Below are 20,050 nucleotides of genomic sequence, written 5' to 3'. Positions count from 1 at the left end.
TATTCAAAGGAGGAATAGACCCTGTCTAAGAGTAAATTTGTCATAATTAAGTGGAGTTGGTTGCGCGCCTAGAGATAGGGTGAAAAGATTTTGTCGAATTAGGGTGAAACCTAATAAGAGGATCCATAGATCGAGTTAATGCAACCCTATAACGTTAATTAGAAAGATATTTCAATTATTCAAACTAGGGTTAAACATTGTTAGTCTCGAGAGAGATAATAATATAACTTAAGGATTTCTACGGAACAAGTTGAATGAAGAAATCGTCTGATTCAGAGTCAAATAACAAGTGAAGTCTAGGTGGATTTTTCCTTAGGTATTGTCTTAATCAATCGAGTTTTCCAAAAAGTATTTCCCCAAATTTCTTTTCTGTGATTTATTAGTTTAGTTAATTAGTTAGATAAACAAAACCCTTTTATTTTTCTAGGCTAGATAATAAAAAGAAAGTTAATACTAGTACTTTTAGTTCCTTTGGGTTCGATAATCTGGTCTTGCTAAAGCCATACTACTATTCAATATGTACACTTGCCTTCATCGTGAAAATAGTTAGTTTCAAGAACGATTCATTATAAATATTTAAAACCTGTCACGAATATCACGTATCAAGTTTTTGGCGTCGTTGCCGGGAACTAAGATATTAGGAACACTCGATTTTTATTACTTTAGCCATTTACTTTTACTGCAATTTAATTTTTATTTTAAATTTTATTACTAATTCTTCTTTCTCCCTTTTCCTGGCAGGTTTTTATAGTTTATGACTAGAAGAAACCCGTCAAGACCATTACTTTTTGATAGTGAGATCTATCGCACAGTTCGCAAAAACCAAAGATAAATAAGGCGAAGCTTAAGATACACAGCGAACAAGCAAGAGGACGATATTCAAACCACAACCAAGGAGTTGGCTAAAAATCAGGAAAACCTGATACCTCCTACGGTTGCTGTTAATCCAGTAAATCAAAATCCTACTCCGCGCACTATGTATGATTATGCTAAACCTTCTTTAACAGGAATTGAATCGAGCATAGTTAGACCTGCTATAGCTACAAATACTTTTGAACTGAAACCTAATACAATTCAAATGATACAGCAGTTTGTTCAGTTTGATGGTTTGGAAAATCCCAACGCTTACTTGAAAAACTTTTTGGAACTATGCGATACATTTAAAATTAATAGTGTTTCTGATGACGTCATTCGCCTTCGATTATTCCCTTTTTCGTTAAGGAACAAAGCTAAATAGTAGTTGAACTCGTTACCACAAGGGTCAATTACTACTTGGGAACAAATGACTGAAAAGTTTTTATTAAAATACTTTCCGCCGGCTAAAACGGCTAAATTATGTAATGATATCTCTTCTTTTGTACAGATGGATTTAGAAACACTTTACAATGCGTGGGAGAGATATAAGGACGTTTTTCGAAGATGCCCTCACCAGGAGTTACCACTCTGGCTACAGGTTCAAACTTTTCATAATAGCCTGAATCCTTCGACTCGACAAATGGTTGACGCAGCTACTGGCGGAACCATCAATAATAAAACACCTGAAGATACCTATGAATTTATAGAGGAGATGTCACTGAATAACTATCAGTGGCAAGTCATGAGGACAAAGCCAATGAAAACAGCCAGTGTTTATAACGTCGATTCGGTCACTATGCTCTCTAATCAGGTAGAACTCTTGAATAAGAAAATTGATGATTTTCTTAGTTCTTCACAGGTTCACCCAGTAATACAGTGCGAAGCAAATGGAGGTGGATCGAGCAATTCAGAATATCCACCTAATGGCCACAACATGGAGAACGAGCAGTTAAATTACATGGGTAATAATCCTTGATCTCAAAACAATCCTTATAGCAATACTTACAATGCAGGTTGGAGGAATCACCCAAATTTTTCATGGGGAGGCCAAAGAAATCAGAAACCACCATCCTCCAGACTTTTAGAAACCACCATACTAGCAGGAGAAAAAGTCGAACCTTGAGGAGATGCTAACCAATTTCATCTTGGTGTCAGAAACTTGTTTTTAGAATACCGAGACCACACTCAAAAATCAACAAGTATCAATCCAGGGGCTCGAAACTCAGATTGGATAGCTCGCCAAGTTGATTTTCGAACGACCACAAGGTAGCCTGCCAAGCAACACTGAATCTAACCCAAGAGAGCAACTCAACAAAATTGCCATTCAAGATGAGGAATCGTTAGTGGCAAAACCAAGGCCAGAACCGATGGTAAGCGAAGGTAAGAATGAGGTAGGCCAAAACGAACAAAAATCGGTAAGTACAGAATATAAACCTCGTGTGCCATACCCCAATGCGACAAGAAAAGACCGTTTAGACAATAAATTGGTAAATTTCTTAAACTTTTAAAGAAACTACATATTAACCTACCGTTTATTGAAGCACTTTTATAGATGCCAAATGCAATCAAATTTTTAAAGGAGCTTCTAGCAAATAAACGAAAGTTAGATGAAAGGTCGCATGTGGAGCTGAACGTGGTTTGCTCAACCATTCTTCAGAATAAGCTCCCCAACAAACTAAAAGATCTAGGGAGTTTTACGATTCCTTGTTTAATTGATAGTTTAGATGTTAATAATGCGTCGGCTGCTCAAGGGGCTAGTATCAATGTTATGCCTTACAAATTGTTTAAGGAACTAGGTCTAGGGAAACCCAAACAAACTATGAGCATTCAATTAGCAGATAAAACTGTCAGATTTCCTAGGGGTATCATTGAAGACGTACTCGTTAAAATTGAAAAATTTATATTCCCAGTTGATTTTGTTGTTTTCGACATAGAAGAGGACAATAATGTTCCTTTAATTTTGGGAAGGCCTTTTTTAGCAACTGCTAGAACAATTATTGACGTTGGCACAGGCGAACTCACGTTTCATGTAGGAGATGAAACAATTAACCTTCAAGCTTGCAACCCGAACAATACATCGAAAATTGAAGATGATTGTACAAATTGTTCTACTAAGACTGATCATACAATGCAACCTATTTTGCAGGAAATATGTTTGAAGGACACACATGAGCCATGTTTAATCCACAACAAAGAATCTACCCATGAAAAACGAAGGTTACGAATCGAGGAGTTAGATGAATGGCTGACATTTAAACCGATAAAACACGATAAGCCAAAACTACACCAGAACGAGCTCAATGCCTCACTAAATCAACTTAAGGTTAGAGATAAAGTTTCATTAGATGCCGCAGATCCTCACATTGACACTGCCAAACCGAATGAAGCAATTCCTCTTACAGTACTTAGCATTTTCCCATTTGGTACAGTCGAGGTAAGTCATCTCAAATTCGGCACTTTTAAGGTAAACAAAACCTGCCTAAAACCTTATTTTGATGGGATTCACAACAGGAATAAGGAGTATAAACTCTTCAAACTACCATGACCATTTAATGAAGAGGTAAGTCAAGCTTAGACTATAAATAAGCGTTTCTCGGGAGGCAACCCGAGCACTAACAATATTACTTTCTTTAAATTTTAGTTTTTAAAATCTAACATACTAACCAAATCATTGAACACAGGCTTTTTAGAACCACACGACCAGGCACACGGGTGTGTCGTAGGCCGTGCACATACCACGGGATACAACACGGCCGTGCGATACGACCATGTGAAAATAGGGTAAAAATTTCTTCCTAAACACGGGATGCGATAAGTAGCCACGGCCGTGCAACACGACTGTGTTTTGAAACCGTGGGTAAACCTATTAATTTAACACGGGCATGCGCCTACATACACGAACGTGGGAGAAGCGAACGGAGATTGACACGTCCGTGCAGCATGGCCGTGTACACCAATGCGTTTAATTTCAAAAATTACGAAATGCGCGGGCTGAGCTTAGAGCACACGGGCATGTCCCACGGCCGTGTGCCCCAATTTCTCTATAAACACCTATTATTTATTTTATTTTATTTTTTTGAAATTATTTTTTTATTTCCTTTTAATACTATTTTATTCTGAGTTTTTTTTTTGCAATTTTTATTCTTCGACTATTTCATTACGAGTAATTATGCTTCAGTATACCTCTTAAAGAGTTCCTAATTTTATCACAATCAGAAAGAGCTCTAAAGCTCATCCTCGCATAGGAACTAAGAACTCCACCGGAAAAAGTTCTTCACGACTACCATGTCCTGCTCGACCACGACCATAGCTACCACCAGATATAATATTCTTTTGGCACAAGACTTATGGACTAATGAACCTCTACCACCACCAGAGTATCCTCCACTCTCACGCTGATTATCCTCCAAAACTCCAGTTGTGATAGCCCGAAATAGGGCCTAATCGGAATAGTGGTTTCGTAACCACAAATCCGAAGTGAAATAGTTTAATTTTATAAATTTTTATTAGTTACTGATTGATTGAAATATTGTGTGAAAATATGGATAGGAAATTTTAATGCTTTAGTGCTTAATTGAATTTTTAGGACTAAATTGAGAAAAATGCAAAGTGTGTCTAATTAGTGATTAAATGACTTAATTGAATTATTGCATGAAATTGGAAGTGTTTATGTGGCAATTAGACCATAAATTAGTGTTATGGACACAAAAGGGTATTTCTAGAAAAATATCTAAGTAATGGGTCAAGGGCATTTTTGTCCAAATTGGGTAAAAGACAAAATAAAGAGAAAATAAGTGTCCATCTTCTTCAAAAAAATCAGAAGCTTGCTGCCGAAAGTTTCAGGTTACCATAGTTAGGGGTTTTGATTTTCCTAAGCTCAATTGTAAGTGATTTCTTGCCCCGTTTTTAATTATTTTCGTATTTTTATGCTTATTGAAGCTTGAATTTCATGTTTCTACCATTTAATTTAAATGAAATTAAAGTTTAAAAATTGACCCATTCATGATATAATTGTAAATTGATTAGTGATGTTAGATAATGAATGTTTGAAGTGTTAATTACAAGTTTTACTAGATGAATTTCAATGAAAAATGTTGAAAAAGGGCTAAATTGTGAAAAATGGTAAAGTGTGCATAAAGTTGTGATTTTGTGAAATTGAGGCCCGTTATGAGCATGAAATATGATTTAGTGAAGTTTGAAATTTAAGAATTTAGAGAATTTTATTTTTACGAGCTTAGGGACAAAAGTGGAATTTTTGAAAAGTTATGGGGAAAAATGTAAATGTGTCAAAATGTTGTGTATGAATTGTATTTGAATGGAATATTGATAAAATGTATTAAATTGTGTTAATATAGATCAAGAAAGAAGAAATAGTGCAAGTGATCGGGGAAAAGAGAAAGTTATCGACTAAATTACAAAAATAGTCGTTTTGCATCCGAGGTAAGTTATATGTAAATAATAGTTATATTTGTATAAATTGTGAATTATATTTGATATGTGAATTAATATTGAATGTGGAAGGAAAGTTGTTCATGAATTATTCAAGTGATAAAGTGTTGAAAATAAAGTGTTAAGTGTAAATTCCCGGTTGAACTTAGGAATAGAATTGGATACAAGTGACATGTCACTAGAGACCAGTGTTACAGTGTTACGGTGAGTCCCGGGTGCTGGGTGATCTAGCATGTGTTGCGGACACCTGACAGCTTGTGTGAGCAGGCCCGTGGACATTTCCAGTGTTATTGATCAGTGGTAGCTTCGGCTACATTTCAGTGGTAGCTTTGGCTACATCCAGTGGTAGCTTCGGCTACATATCAGTGGTAGCTTCGGCTACATATCAGTGTGGCACTTATGTGCTAAATCTCTACGTATCCGTGTATATTCCAAGTGTTCAACGGGATTAATAATGAATTAAAGTGAATATGAAATGTTAAGTGTGAAAATGTATATGCAAGTGAATTGGTAAGATTGTGTATGTGTAAGTGATTGAAATTGCTAAGAAATGTTTTGATTAGTTATATGTTAAAAGTGTTAATTATTAATTGAGTAATTATTGTTTACATGTAACTTACTAAGCTATTTATAGCTTACACATCTCTTTCTTTCCTTTGTTTTATAGTGATTTGAACTTGATCGAATAGTGGACCGTCGGAGCTCGTATCACACTATCATAACCATCTCGGTATTATGTGCTTTTCAAAATGTTTAAACTATGGCATGTATAGAGTCTTAATCATTTTGAGCATGTCCAAATGATATGGCTAATGTTAGCTATTGAAGTAGTTATTAAAGAATATGTTTTGGAGTTATGTATGTTTAAATGGTAACTAATTCAAAGAAGCAGTTTCTTTGACAGCAGCAGTGACGTGAATGTGAAAAATCACCATAAATAGTAGAAATGGAATTAGAGCGTTAATGATATATAGAATTAAAGCTTATCAAGTCTATTTTTACATGAAAGAAACGGTGTAGGCAAAGGAATTTTATATTTTGAGATATTTAAATTTTAGTGAGACAGGGTCAGAATGGTTTTTGAAGTCCCCTGTTCTAACTTTAGAAAATCATTATAAATTGTACAGAAATAATTATAGGTCATAATTTATATGTTTAGATTCCTTAGTGAGTCTATTTTCAAAATAAATTAATGGTAACCTTATATGAATTCTGTACAATTAGATATTTGATTTTTAGCGCCAAGAGGTCAGATCTGTCGAGCTGTGAAACATGGGATACTTTAATGAATAAACTGTACTAATGTGCTAAGTCAAAAATTCTGAAAATTTTACGGTAAGTAGGAATATGAGTCCAGTTTCACGGAAAATTTACGGATTTAAATTTTGAGTTTCGTAACTCAAGTTATAATTAAATTAGTGACAGTTGCGCAGGTGGACAGTGTTGTTATGAATAGTGAATTTAATTTTAAAAGCAAATTTTTATGCTCCGAATCGGTAAGTTAAATTGGATGACATCTCGTACTCGATTCCGGAGACGGTCTCGGGTAAGGGGTGTTACACCAGTTCAAGGAATTCATTCATCATTCAGGAAGTTTCACTTCTCTCCCTATCTTATGATTATGAATATATCTTTTTTATTTTATCTATCTTTGTACATTGAGGGCAATGTACATCTTAAGTGTGGTGGGTCTTTTATATCATCATTAGAAATCTTTGAATTTTGTCTTTTTCTCACGTGAATCACTCATATCACTATTAGAATGAATTTTAATTAATTTATGATTTTTATTGATATATCTTGAATTAAAACATAGGCATTTATGCATTGATTGTTTAAACTTTAAGACATTAGGGAATCAAGCATGATAAGTTGATTTTTGAAGAATTAAAAACTTTTAGGTTGTTTTTCTCAAGTTTAGGTATTATCTTGAGTTGAAATTCATAGGTTTAAACATCAAAAAGCAATAATTTTTGTGAGATTTTGAGCCTTTAGAGCATCTATCATTTCTTTCATGCTCACTTTTATTGTTGCTTTGAGTGCGTCAGTATTGAATTGTTATTCTAGAACTTGCTTGATTATGCATGTCAATACCACATCATTTGAGTTGATATGTCAATATGATAAAGGCACTTAGGTTTAACCCACTCACTCCACAAAAGCCGACCTTCATAATTAACCCTTAGTAAACCCCTTTGAGCCTAACAAGCCATTAATTGATTTACCCTCAATATTAACCCATAAATCATTATTGTTGAAATCTCCTAATTTGATCCCTATTTTTGTCAAGATTTGATTTGAACTAATTACTTAGCTATGTTTTGCTCTTCTATGTAGCTGACTTGTTCCAAAAAAAAAATCATATTTACATATTAGTAGTAATTCGGTAGTGTTGAGCAGCAATATTTAAATTCTATCTTCTGAGAGGAAGCTCACTTGTACTTAATTGATGTTTAATTATTTTTTCTAGTTAGGCAATTTTTCAATTCAATCTTGATTCTAACCTTTTCTTTTAGCTTGTGACCACACCCCCTAACCAAAGCCACGTTACAACCCTTTAAAGACCTTTTGATTGATGTCTAATGGTGGAAATTTGATTTTCATGCAAGCATATGGTAATGACTTTTCATTATTGACTACTGAATGCTTCATGTATTATCCTTAAACACCTCGAGTGATTTGAGTGAATCTTTAGTGAAGATGTGAAAATATGTGATATTTTGAGTCGAAGGTAATTACTTAGATGAGGGGAGACACCTATGCTTTCATGATAAAATACTCAACTTGGAATGTTTGAAACTTTGATGTTCTTTCAGTCAAATTCTCAATATATGATTACTTATGGATTATTTTGAGATATTATTAATAAGAATTATAAGTTAAGAAGGATTTATTTTGATTGTGAGTTGAGGGTTTTGCTTGAGGACAAGCAAATGCTTAAGTGTGGGAGTATTTGATAAACCGTAATTTATACATATTTCTATCCCATGCTTAGCACATTTTATGGATGATTTTTCCTTAAAATTGGTGAATTCGATGCTCCTAATGCCTTAATTTCATGTTTTATACTTAGGTGAGCATAGGAGAGTGAAAAGAACGAGAAACGGGCCAAAAACGGAGAAAATGGGCCAACGTACGAAATCAACACGGCCTGGACTTCCTCACACGGGCAGACCACACGGCTGTGTCTCTTTCGCAAGGTCAAATCATGATTTACACGGGTAGATCGCACGCCCGTGCTTATTTAACAGGCTTGACCATGGCTTGAAGTAATTGCACACGGACGTGTCCCTGTCGAGCCCAAATTGAGTCCAATTTGGAAAAAGGCCAACTTTGAGGGTTCTTAGGCATTCTAAAGCCTACAAATAAACCCTAGAGGAGGAGAAAAAGGAGGCCCACAGAGGAGGAAGCATAGAACTGCTCAAGGAAAGCCGATTGATCCATTTCAAAAGTCGGATTCATCATCAAGACTGAAGATCTCCCATCAATTTCCCTTCAGGAATTTTGGGTTTTTCTTTATGTTTTATATTCATTATTCTTCTGAGATGTTTACCTTTTTAGTTATGAACTAAAACCCCTAAATACCTAAGGGGGATGAAACCTAAGACGGATCTTGTTATTATTATCTGAATTGTATGATAAATATTTAACTTGTTCTTAATTATGTGTTCTTAATTCTTGTTTTGATATTCCAGGATATTGATTCAAGTTAAGCTCTTATTCAGAGGAGGAATAGACCCTATCTAAGAGTAAATTTGTCATAATTAAGCGAAGTTGGTTGCGCGCCTAGAGATAGGGTGACAAGATTTTGTCGGATTAGGGTGAAACCTAATGAGGGGATCCATAGATCGAGTTAATGCAACCTTAGGGCGTTAATTAAAAAGAGATTTCAATTATTCAAACTAGGGTTAGACGTTGTTGGTCTCGAGAGAGATAATAATATAACTTAGGGATTTCTACGGAACAAGTTGAATGAATAAATCGTCCGATTCTTAGTCAAATAAAAAGTGAAGTCTAGGTGGATTTTTCCTTAGGTATTGTCTTAATCAATCGAGTTTTACAAAAAGTATTTTCCCCAAATTTCTTTTCTGTGATTTCTTAGTTTAGTTAATTAGTTAGATAACTAAAACCCTTTTATTTTCTTAGGCTAGATAATAAAAAGAAAGTTAATACTAGTACTTTTAGTTCCTTTGGGTTCGATAATTCGGTCTTGCTAAAGCTATACTACTGTTCGATAGGTACACTTGCCTTCATCGTGATAATAGTTAGTTTCAAGAACGATTCATTATAAATATTTAAAACCTGTCACGAATATCACGTATCAGACGTGCCAAAAACAGCTTTCAGAATTAGGTATGGCTACTATTAATTTCTTGTCATGTCGTTTGGGTTAACGAATGCACCGACTGTATATATGGACCTAATGAATAGGATATTTCGGCCATACTTAGACAAGTTCGTCGTTGTGTTCATTGACTACATTTTGATTTATTTTAAGGATGAGATAGAGCGTGCGAAGCATCTGAGAACTGTGTTGCAGACCTTACGAGAAAAGCAATTGTATGCCAAGTTTAGCAATAGTAAATTTTGGCTCAAAGAGGTAGGGTTTTTGGGTCATATTGTTTCGGGTGATGGCATCCGAGTTGATCCAAGTAAGATCTCTACCATCGTTGAATGGAAACCACCTAAAAATGTAACCAAGGTTAAAAGTTTTTTAGGCTTAGCCGGTTACTACCGAAGATTTGTGAAAGGATTCTCCATGATAGCGACTCCAATGATGAGGTTGCTATAGAAAGACGTTAAGTTTGAATGGATAGAGAAGTGTTAGTAGAGTTTCGAAATGTTGAAGACATTGCTGACTGAAGCTCCAGTTTTAGTATTACCTGAGTCGGGATAAGAGTTTGTGGTCTACAGTGATGTGTCCTTAAATGGACTAGGTTGTGTTCTTTTGCAATATGGCAAAGTGATAGCCTATGCTTCCCGGTAGTTGAAGCCACATGAGAAGAATTATCTTATACACGACTTAGAGCTTGTCGCCATTGTTTTTGCCTTGAAAATTTAGAGGCATTAATTATATGGTGAGACTTGTCATATATTCACAGACCACAAGAGCTTGAAGTATTTGATGACTAAAAAAGAATTGAATCTGAGACAGCGAAGATGATTAGAACTAATTAAAGATTACGAGCTGATCATCGACTATCATCCAGGAAAGGCAAATGTAGTCGTCGACGCGTTAAGCAAAAAATCTTTGTTTGCATTGAGGGCCATGAACGCTCGATGGGCGTTGTTTGATGATGGTTCAGTCTTGGCAGAGCTAAGGGCTAGGCCGACATTTCTTCAGGAAATTTATGATGTTCAGACTAATGATAGTGACCTGCAAGCCAAAAGAACTCAATGTGATGAATCAAATTCTTAGATCGATTCTGACAGATGTTTGATGTTCAGAGACAGAGTTTGTATACCGAAGAATGATGAAATTATTTGGAAAATATTGCAAAAGGCACATGATAGCCATTTGCCTATTCATCCTAGAAGTACCAAAATATACAATGATTTAAAGAAAATGTATTGGTGGAACGACATGAAAAGGGACATCTCCGAATTTGTATCGAAATGTCTAATATGCCAGCAAGTCAAGGCGGAACGTCAAGTACCTTCAGGTTTACTACAACCTGTGATGGTTCCAGAATGAAAGTGGGGCAAAATTACTATGGACTTCGTGACTGAATTACCATTGACCCCGAAAAAGAAAGATGCTATATGGGTTATGGTGGATAAGTTGACGAGGTCGGCTCATTTTATCCTAGTGAGGACAGATTATTCATTTGATAAGTTGGCCGACTTGTATATATCTGAGATTCTGAGATTACACTAGGTACCGCTATCGATTATTTCAGACAGAGACCTAAGATTCACTTCAAGTATCTGGAAGAAGTTACAAGAAGCCTTGGGTACTAGGTTGAGCATTAGTACATCTTTTCACCCGTAGACCGATAGTCAGGCTGAGCGGATAATTCAAATTCTTGAAGATATGTTGCGATGTTACATCCTTGAATTTCAGGGCAGCTGGGAAAAATACCTGTCATTGGTAGAGTTCATCTATAATAACAGCTTTCAAACGAGTTTGAAGATGGCGTCTTATGAGGCCTTGTACGGAAGAAACTGTCGAACTCCATTGTATTGGTCAGGACTCAAGGAGAGTCAGATTCACGAAGTTGATTTGATCAAGGAAACTGAAGAAAAGGTTAAAGTGATACATGACTGCTTAAAAGCGGCATCGGATAGACAAAAGCCATATGCTAATTTGAAAAGAAAAGAAATCAAATTTCAAGTGGGAGATAGAATATTCTTGAAAGTATCTCCATGAAAAAAGGTATTGAGATTTGGCCGGAAAGGCAAACTAAGTCTGCGATTTATCGGGCCATACGAGATCACTGAAAGAGTTGGACCATTAGCCTATCGCTTGGCATTACCACTAGAACTTGAAAAGATTTATGATGTGTTCCATGTATTTATGTTAAGAAGATATCGATCAGACCCCTCTCATGTGATTTCATCGATGGAGATTGAAATTAGACTGGACATGACCTATGGTGAAGAACTGGTAAAAATTCTGGCCCGTGAGGTTAAACAGTTGAGAAATAAAGATGTGGCCTTGGTAAAAGTCTTATGGCATCGACATGGTGTGGAAGAGGTGACATGGGAGCCAGAAGAAACCATGAGAAGCCAATATCTGAACCTATTTACTAGTAAGACTTTCAAGGACGAAAGTCCCTAAGGGGGAGAAGTGTAACATCTCAAAATAGGGCCTAGTCAGAATAGTGGTTTTAGGACCATAAATCCGACGTTTAAATATTTATTTTATGATTATTATGAGGTCTAGAATATGAAAATATGCATGTGTTAAAGTTTCATGAAGAAATTCTATGAGCAAGGTGTCCAATTGGAAAATAAGGACCAAATTGAATAAAGTGCAAAACTTTGATTCTAGAAGAAATTTGTATGAAATTGCTTTATATTATTAATTAAAAGTCCTTAAGGAGCAATTTGCCTAATTTTTAAGTTTTTAGACAAAAATTGGCATGCATGGATAAAATTTGAAAGAAATGGCTTAAGGGCATTTTGGTTATTTGGCTAATTAATGAAATAAAATGGGAAAATAAAGGAAAAAATCAGCCATTCTTCTCCCACATCCAGTCAAATTTCTCAAGCCCTCCATAGCTAGGGTTTTCAACATTTTCAAGCTCAATAGTAAGTGCTCTCAAGCCCCGTTTTTAATGTTCTTCGTATTTTTAAAATCCCGATAGCTTACTCTCTCCATTTCTACCCATATTTTGAGTTAGGGTTCATGTTTGCAAAGTGACCCATGTGTGACATGTTTATTCTTTGATGTTTTATGGAGGAATATGAAAGTTGGATGTGTGTTAAACATCTTTTTTCTAAGTGATTTTCATAAAAAAAACCCTAAAATGACCTTTTTGTAAAAGGTGTAAAATATGTGGTAGAAATGTGAAATAATGGAAAAATGTGGGCTGCCATAAAAGGAAAGAACATTCAGCTAGGCTTGGGTAATGTAGAAAATTCATGCATTTCATCATACGAGCCTAGGGACTAAGTCGTAAATAATGTGAAAGGTTAGGGGCAAAATGATCATTTTGTCTGAGGGTGAAATTTAGGCCCGAAAAGAACAATGTGAGATATTGATGATTTATTTTTATTGTTATAGACCCTGAGGAACAAATTCCGGAGGTCGATCGAGGAAAATGAAAGGTTTCGAAATAACCGAAACGCAAAACCGAAACGAATACCAGGTAAGTTCGAATAACTTTAAGTAAACTACTAATATGTCTAATTGCATATTTTATGAATGCATGATAATTGGTTATAGTGATGACATGAAAATTCATGAAATGTGTTAATAATAATGATATGATAATAAATGTCCCGATTGAAGTTAAAAAGGGAAATTCGATGGATAAACTATAGCTTACATGACTTGAGATCCTGCATGTGTTGCAAAAAAGGATTTAGCTAATTCGTTGATCTTAAATATAGAAAGGATCTAGTCCAGACGAGTGTTCATTGAGTGATCGTGCCTCCCGAAGAATATAAGTGCATTGTGGATTTAGCCTGGACGGGTAATCCGATTAGGGTCTGAATTTAGCCTGGACTGGTAATCCTGACATCACCCTATAAGTTCACATTACAAGGGATTTAGCCTGGACTGGTAATCCCGTCGTATGATGTGAGGTTCGCGGGAGCGCGTACTTGAGATGATCGCTCTTATGACTTGACGGTAAATAGAAAATTCATCGAGGTTTTTGAGAAACTCAACGGGATTAACATGAGATAGAAACATGAAAATGTTAAATGATGAGCTCATCTAAGACAAATTACATGGTGTATTGTTATGAAGCTAACTTATTGATTGAGTGCATGTGATAGGGAAACTATTTCATGCTTGTTGATTTTGTTGCCTAATATGGATGTATGCTAACTAATCGATAAGTTTACTTCTAGTTATTCGGGCTTACTAAGCATGTAAATGCTTACCCCTCTCTTTTTCCTATCTTACAGAGCTCGGGGACTCATAAAGATTGGAAAACGGTTGGAGAATCAACACACTATCATCATGTCTAGCTTTGGTATATAGATACTCTTATTTTGTTCAATGGCATGTATAGGGCTTTTGTTATTTTGTTATATGTGTCATTTGATTAGCCAATATGAAGGCTTATAAAAGTATACATATTCACTTGTATATGGCCATGAGAATTGGTTCATTTTGGTGTAGGTTATGACTTACCAAATTGTGCATGTTATGTTTCAATGTTCTTGTGATGATTAATTATGGTGTGTTACAATTAGTCATATATAATATGACCAAATCACATGGGGTGGTTAAGCCACGATTTGGCAATGAGTTAAGATAACGAGCCAAGCTCAATTGATTTTTCAAGTCATAGAAATCCTTAATAAAAAAGGGATAATCAAGCATGTATGAAAACCGATGAGATGAGGTTTACATGCAATGAGGTGTATTAAGGTCATTTAATAGTATAATTAGACCAGGTTAAGTGTTATTGAAAACTATAAGTGGATATAAATATTAGAGGGTGACCATAAGCTTGGAAAATGGCCAGCAAGGTCCACACGGATAGATACAGGGGCGTGTGTCTAGGCCGTGTGTGACACACGGACCGCCCTATAGGCGTGTGATATGGCCATGTGTCCCCTACACCTAAAAATTTTAAGTCAGAATGCATGGTAGTAAACACACGGGGTAGAGCACACGGGCGTGTGTATTGTCTCTGCACGGGCATGTGTATTGTCTCCACACGGGCGTGTGAAACATTTACCCAGAAATTTTCTTAAAATTTTCTTAAGTCCTCGGGTTAGTCCCGGACCATATTCAATGTATGTTTTGGGCCTCATAGGCCCATAATAAGAACATTAAGATGTTGTTTGATTGGTTTTAATTTGGAACGAAATTTTATAGCCCGTATTTCTCGAAAATATCCGAGTACGTGTCTGGTAATGCCTCGTGCCTGGTCTCTGTCTCAGGAATGGGTAAGGGGTGTTACATTTGTGCTAGAGGGAGTACTCACTTCCTTATCCACCAAATTTGTATGGAGATCATTTTCACATGTAGGTGTTGGCAATTTATTGAACCTTATTTTTGGACTATGCTGATTACATGGTGAAATCTAGCCCATTATGAAATATCATTCTACTTAGGAATACAAATATTGGCAATTGCTTTGGATGAAAATTCCTCAAAGAAATCCTTAGATTATGGACTTTGGATTGGATAATGATCCTGTTGATGATTTGCTATAAAGTCCATATTTACTCCATATATTATTATATTGTATTTTTATGATATTACTATTTTGCTAGGATTGTATTAGATATTCTATTGTAAGTAAATCTCAAAATCTATGTCATATATTTGAGAGACTTGTCTGGGATAATGTACTAAGAGATAGTCATTTAATCTATTCATGTGAGCACAATTTGTAATAGTGCTTTATGTTAGTAAAACCTTCTGTTGTGATTTTTACTTGATGTAAGCACAGAGAGTGATCATAATGATGAGAGTATTGTATTTTTAAGGTACAAGAAAAACAATTAAGATGTGTGTGATTGAGTAGGTTCACTTTATAATTGTTGAAGAGAGTGCATATTTCTCACTAAGATAAGCTCCGCAAACGTAGAAAAACCGAATTGCGCAATCATTTACTTGTGCCTTATGTGCTTTCTATTTTTTATTTAATATCTGAAGAAGTACTTACCATCTCAATCACCAATTTGATTGTGAAGTTTCTGTTCTTATCAACATACTTTTATAAACAGTGGCACAATGTTAGTGCAGTTGAACTACTATACATGTTATTGATGTATAGGTTGTTTTGAGCCTTCTTTATTTACCAAAGAAAAATAAATAAAGAAAAAAGGATTTGCTCTTCCCTATTTGTTATTTCACTTAATATACAAAAAAAATTGGAAGTAGTGAAAAAAATATCACTATCAAACTCAGCATTTTCATTTTTTTTGGCATGATATTAAATTTAAATTTTATTTTTTATATTTCTTTTATTAATTTTACTTTTATTTTTTTAGTTAAATTTGAGAATTAATTTTTCAATTGCTTATTTAACAGAAATTCTATCTAAACATTAATTTTTTAATAATGTTAGCGTGGCAACCTGTGTGACAGTACCATATACATTTCATGCTGACATGATATTATTTATCTTATATACCAAGTCAACAAATAATTCAAATATATAAAAATTCTCAAAATTAGAAAAAAGTTCATGAAAACACTAAAAAAATTAACATGAAGTATACGTAGATTATCATGTAGGATACACGTAGATTATCATGTAGGATACCATGTTTTAAAATTTAATGTTTTAGCAGGTATTTCTGTTAGAAAAATAACAATTTGACTCTGTGATTGGTTGATGATCATATTTCACTTTTTTTTTTTTAAGATTTAGAGCTAAATTTAACTTTAAAAAAAAAGAAAAATGTCCAAATGAATAAAAATAAGTAAACATTAAGAGTAAAATTTGTCAATACGTTTTCTTTTTGTATTGCTTGTATTATTGTCCATGTTTGAAATTTGTGACTGCCCTTATAAAAGATGTCGTCTCTAAAAATTAAAATTGTCTCCTTTTTTAAAATACAATTTACCTTATCATTATAGCCGATACTTGTTAAAAAAAATATATTTTTTAATTAATAAGAGGCAATTGACGAGTACCGACGTATATATATTATCAAATATAGGGAGGACCTATCTTGTCTCTCTCCAATTGCTCCCGAACCTCATCAATAATGTACAGTTGTGGCCTGGACCTGGAGTCGTTTCTTTGATAGCAAGTCAGCCACCCTGTTTGCTTCACTTGGGACATACCGGCACCTTACACTCCAGAATTTCTCCCTTAGCCTGTGAATTTTGCCAACTAAGGATAATTGGCTGCTACCTGCATCAGCAGTATTAATAATAGCCACTGCTGTAGCATTATCCATTTCAATGATAACACGCCTTAGCCCCTTACACCATCTGCTTGTAATGCACTACACATCCCAATTTTCATGTAAAAACCAGCATTCCACCTGCCTTCACAATCTCTAATTTTTACACCCTAAAAAGACTTGTTGCGATGATCATTTGGGTGTTATCATTTCTATATTTCTAAACAATTTTTGATAGAATTTCTAAACAAATTAATATAGAAAATTTAGAAAGAAAAATTGAAAGCAACAATCAATTATTTTTTCTTCTTTTAGACAAACAATCAGACATCAACCCATCCATCCTGACAATACGAACTCTTCCCATCCATCCCAAAACAACAACCCCACACCTTAAAATCCTCACCATGTTTTGTCTCCCATTTAATTACAAATTTTAAACCCCCCCCCAAAAAAAAAAAGTTAAAACTATTTTCATCATCATTAATTTGAAAACAATAATAATAACGAAACCAATTCCCTTCCTCCCCCCAAAAAATTAACACACAAAAATGTTAATCAATCAATTTTTTTCATTTTACACCATAGCTTCTGGTAGCCTTTCCTTGGATCACTAGCTCTCTCTTTTTCTTTGATCAAGTTGTTCTTCATTTTGTGGCGGTGGCGGAGATGACGGAGGCGGTTGTTGTTGTTGTGATGGTAGTGCATGGCGGTTGGTGGTGGTGGTGTTCATGTTCTTGAGATTTTGTTGTTGTTGATAGACTTGTCGTAGTCTCTCAATTTCCTTCTTCAATGCTTCTTGATGAGCTGTTGAAAGGTTTTAATAACATTTCAATAGAAGTCGGTAAATGGTAGATAATTAATAATGTACCAAAAAATAAAAAAACGCATTAAATATTAAATATAAACAAAGAGATTAAGCCTTGATGCCACTTTGTTTTCATTTTCTGGATAGAAGGCTTAATGCCACCTTTCGATATAGAATTGAAATGTCCTTCTTATTACATTCACAAGGAAATTTGCCATTATATATGAAAAATAAAACATCTTTTCAGTTTTCTAATGAAAAAAGAAAAACCCTATATTTTATTAATAACTATTATTGTATTAGTGAAAATCTCATCTTTCTTTAAATTAATATACAAATTTTAAATTGAATTTAAAAACTAATTTAAAATTTGGGCAATTATTTAGAGACATTTGATGATTAACCCTAAAATATTTTACCAAGCTGGAAAATAAACCATTGAAAGCAAAGTGCATATGGTTACGAATATAATATATTGAATCAATATTATATGTTATTTTAAAATATTATTTGCAGAACATGTTTATTCATCTTTTTTACATAGACATATGATTAAGTTAACAAAAAGATGTTTTACATGGGAAAATATGAGTTTATTTTATTTTATGTATATATATATCTAAAATATGCATTTGGGAGATCTTGAGACGTAAAATTGGAAAGAACAGATAGTTTAATATTTAGTTAATTAACAAGCGATGATATTAAAAAAAAAAGAAAATGAAAAAGAAAATGAAGAAAAGAAAAGAAACCAAGTAATCAACAAATCGTACCATCTTTGAAAATTTTATCTTGAGCCAAAGCAGCAATCCTTTGTTTCAAAGCACTATTGTCAACATTTAGAATCAACCTTTGATGATCCAAGAATGCAACCCTCGGTGATAATGCTGATACTTCAGTCTTCAATTTCCATCAACCAAACCAAATCAAAACGAATTCTAAAATAAAAACTAAATTATGTATCTCTCTCTCTCTCTATAGATATATACATGTATGTATGTGTACCTGTAATGTTGTAACGCTTCTTTCAAGTTGTGAAATATATTGAAGCTTTCTCACTCTTGATCTTTGAGCTGATTGCCGGTTTGCCAGAATTCTGATACATCAAAATTAAGTTTGAAGCGGATTAAGCCTATGGGTTTTAAATTGTTTAATATATATGTTTATGTGTATTATTCTTTTACCTTTTAACCCTTTTTGGATCGATGATAGAATCGCCGTTGGAGGATGGTGGAGCTTCTGAGGCGGATAGCTTGCGTGTGCTCTCAACCTCCCCTGGCTCATTTTTGGGTTGCTGCAGATCCGTTGAGGGTGCTGTTTTCTCCTCATTGTTGCTAGACGTCGGCGTCGATGGATTGGACGAAGATACCGTTGGAGCAGATGCTGCCATGGTGACGGCAATATCGTCGGAGAATAACGACATGAGCTGGTCATCGTCAAGACGATCGAACGTATTTAAATTTGATACCGTCGTGGTAGTCATCATGGGCATGGCATTGGAGTCCCTGCATTCTTCCTCCACCAATGGTTGTTCAAGGAAGGCTATGGAGTCGCTCATGGAACGACGGTGAGCGCCGCGACGGGCGGAGGAGAAGTCGAGGAACTCGTCCACCCATGAAGGGTGGTTGGTGATGGTGGAGGGAAAGAAGTTTGCCATGGAAGGCATTTTGTCATGAGGAAAAGAAGGCCAATTTTGGGAGATATTGGGTATTTTAGGAGGTAGTTCAGCCATTCTATTTCTTAAACTCCAAATCAAAAACCCACACTCGATTTATATAAAGAAAAGAAGATTATAGGCGTCAATACTCCAAAACCAGACCTAATCTTAATCAATCAAAACTAACCAACCAACCATATATATATAAAAAAAACCAACACAACAATGGTTCAAAATCTCAATATTTATCCTTAATAAGAAACATGAAAGGATGACACTAAAACACAAAAAGGACCCATTCATTACACACATCATGCATAACACAGTCTTTAAGGCAATCCCTTTGCCTTTTTCGATTTTTTTGTTTTATAATTAATGTACTAAAATGATAGTCATATATGTTGAGTACATGTTGTTTAAATCAGTAAAAAATAAAAAATAAAAGATAAAGAAAAAGGTCATGGAAAGGGGGCAGTCACATGGGAGGGGATTAGGGACAGCTAGCAACAGCTGGGGCTGGGGGACTGAATGGGGGGGTTTCCTTGCCTTTGCCTTGCAGTGCGAAAGTAGTAGTGGGAGTTTAATAAGCGGAGGAATCAGCAATAGCACGTGCCGATGTGACCTCTCTATCTAAATTCCAAGCCCCTTAGATGGACTTCTGACTTCTTAAAATATGCCCCTACCTTCTTCTTTTTTAATATTTTATTATCAATTTTACGTTAAAACATTTAACCACAATGCATTCTTCTTCTTTTTATTATTTCAAAACTATATTATCTTTTCATTATAAA

General features: G+C 34.8%; 1 protein-coding gene and 1 non-coding gene across 2 annotated transcripts; both read right to left on the bottom strand.

Annotated features, from left to right (window-relative positions):
* Window positions 1-1,330: 1,330 nt before the first annotated feature.
* Window positions 1,331-1,437, bottom strand: LOC121213408 (small nucleolar RNA R71). Its single transcript, XR_005908790.1, has one exon. It is a non-coding gene; the product is annotated as a small nucleolar RNA R71 (small nucleolar RNA).
* Window positions 1,438-17,073: 15,636 nt separating this feature from the next.
* On the bottom strand, window positions 17,074-19,814 carry LOC107895244 (basic leucine zipper 34). Its single transcript, XM_016820524.2, has 4 exons — window positions 18,787-19,814; window positions 18,608-18,698; window positions 18,376-18,502; window positions 17,074-17,601 (listed from the first exon to the last, which is right to left on the bottom strand). The coding sequence occupies exons 1-4, from the start codon at window positions 19,332-19,334 to the stop codon at window positions 17,408-17,410; spliced, it is 960 nt and encodes a 319-aa protein (XP_016676013.2). The 5' UTR covers window positions 19,335-19,814; the 3' UTR covers window positions 17,074-17,407.
* Between the last annotated feature and the right edge of the window lie 236 nt (window positions 19,815-20,050).

The sequence above is a fragment of the Gossypium hirsutum genome, chromosome A13 (genome assembly GCF_007990345.1).
Source record: "Gossypium hirsutum isolate 1008001.06 chromosome A13, Gossypium_hirsutum_v2.1, whole genome shotgun sequence".
NCBI lineage: Eukaryota > Viridiplantae > Streptophyta > Magnoliopsida > Malvales > Malvaceae > Gossypium > Gossypium hirsutum.
The sequence above is the reverse complement of the archived record's forward strand: the minus strand, read 5'-3'. Positions and strand labels throughout refer to the sequence as shown.

Excerpts from the sequence above, each read along its gene's own strand:
- LOC107895244 (XM_016820524.2), bottom strand. The coding sequence starts at position 19,334 with ATGGCTGAACTACCTCCTAAAATACCCAATATCTCCCAAAATTGGCCT. Across the intron at positions 18,503-18,607 it reads GAAGCGTTACAACATTACAG|ACTGAAGTATCAGCATTATC; the intron begins GTACACATACAT and ends TGGAAATTGAAG. Across the intron at positions 17,602-18,375 it reads AGATAAAATTTTCAAAGATG|CTCATCAAGAAGCATTGAAG; the intron begins GTACGATTTGTT and ends ACCTTTCAACAG.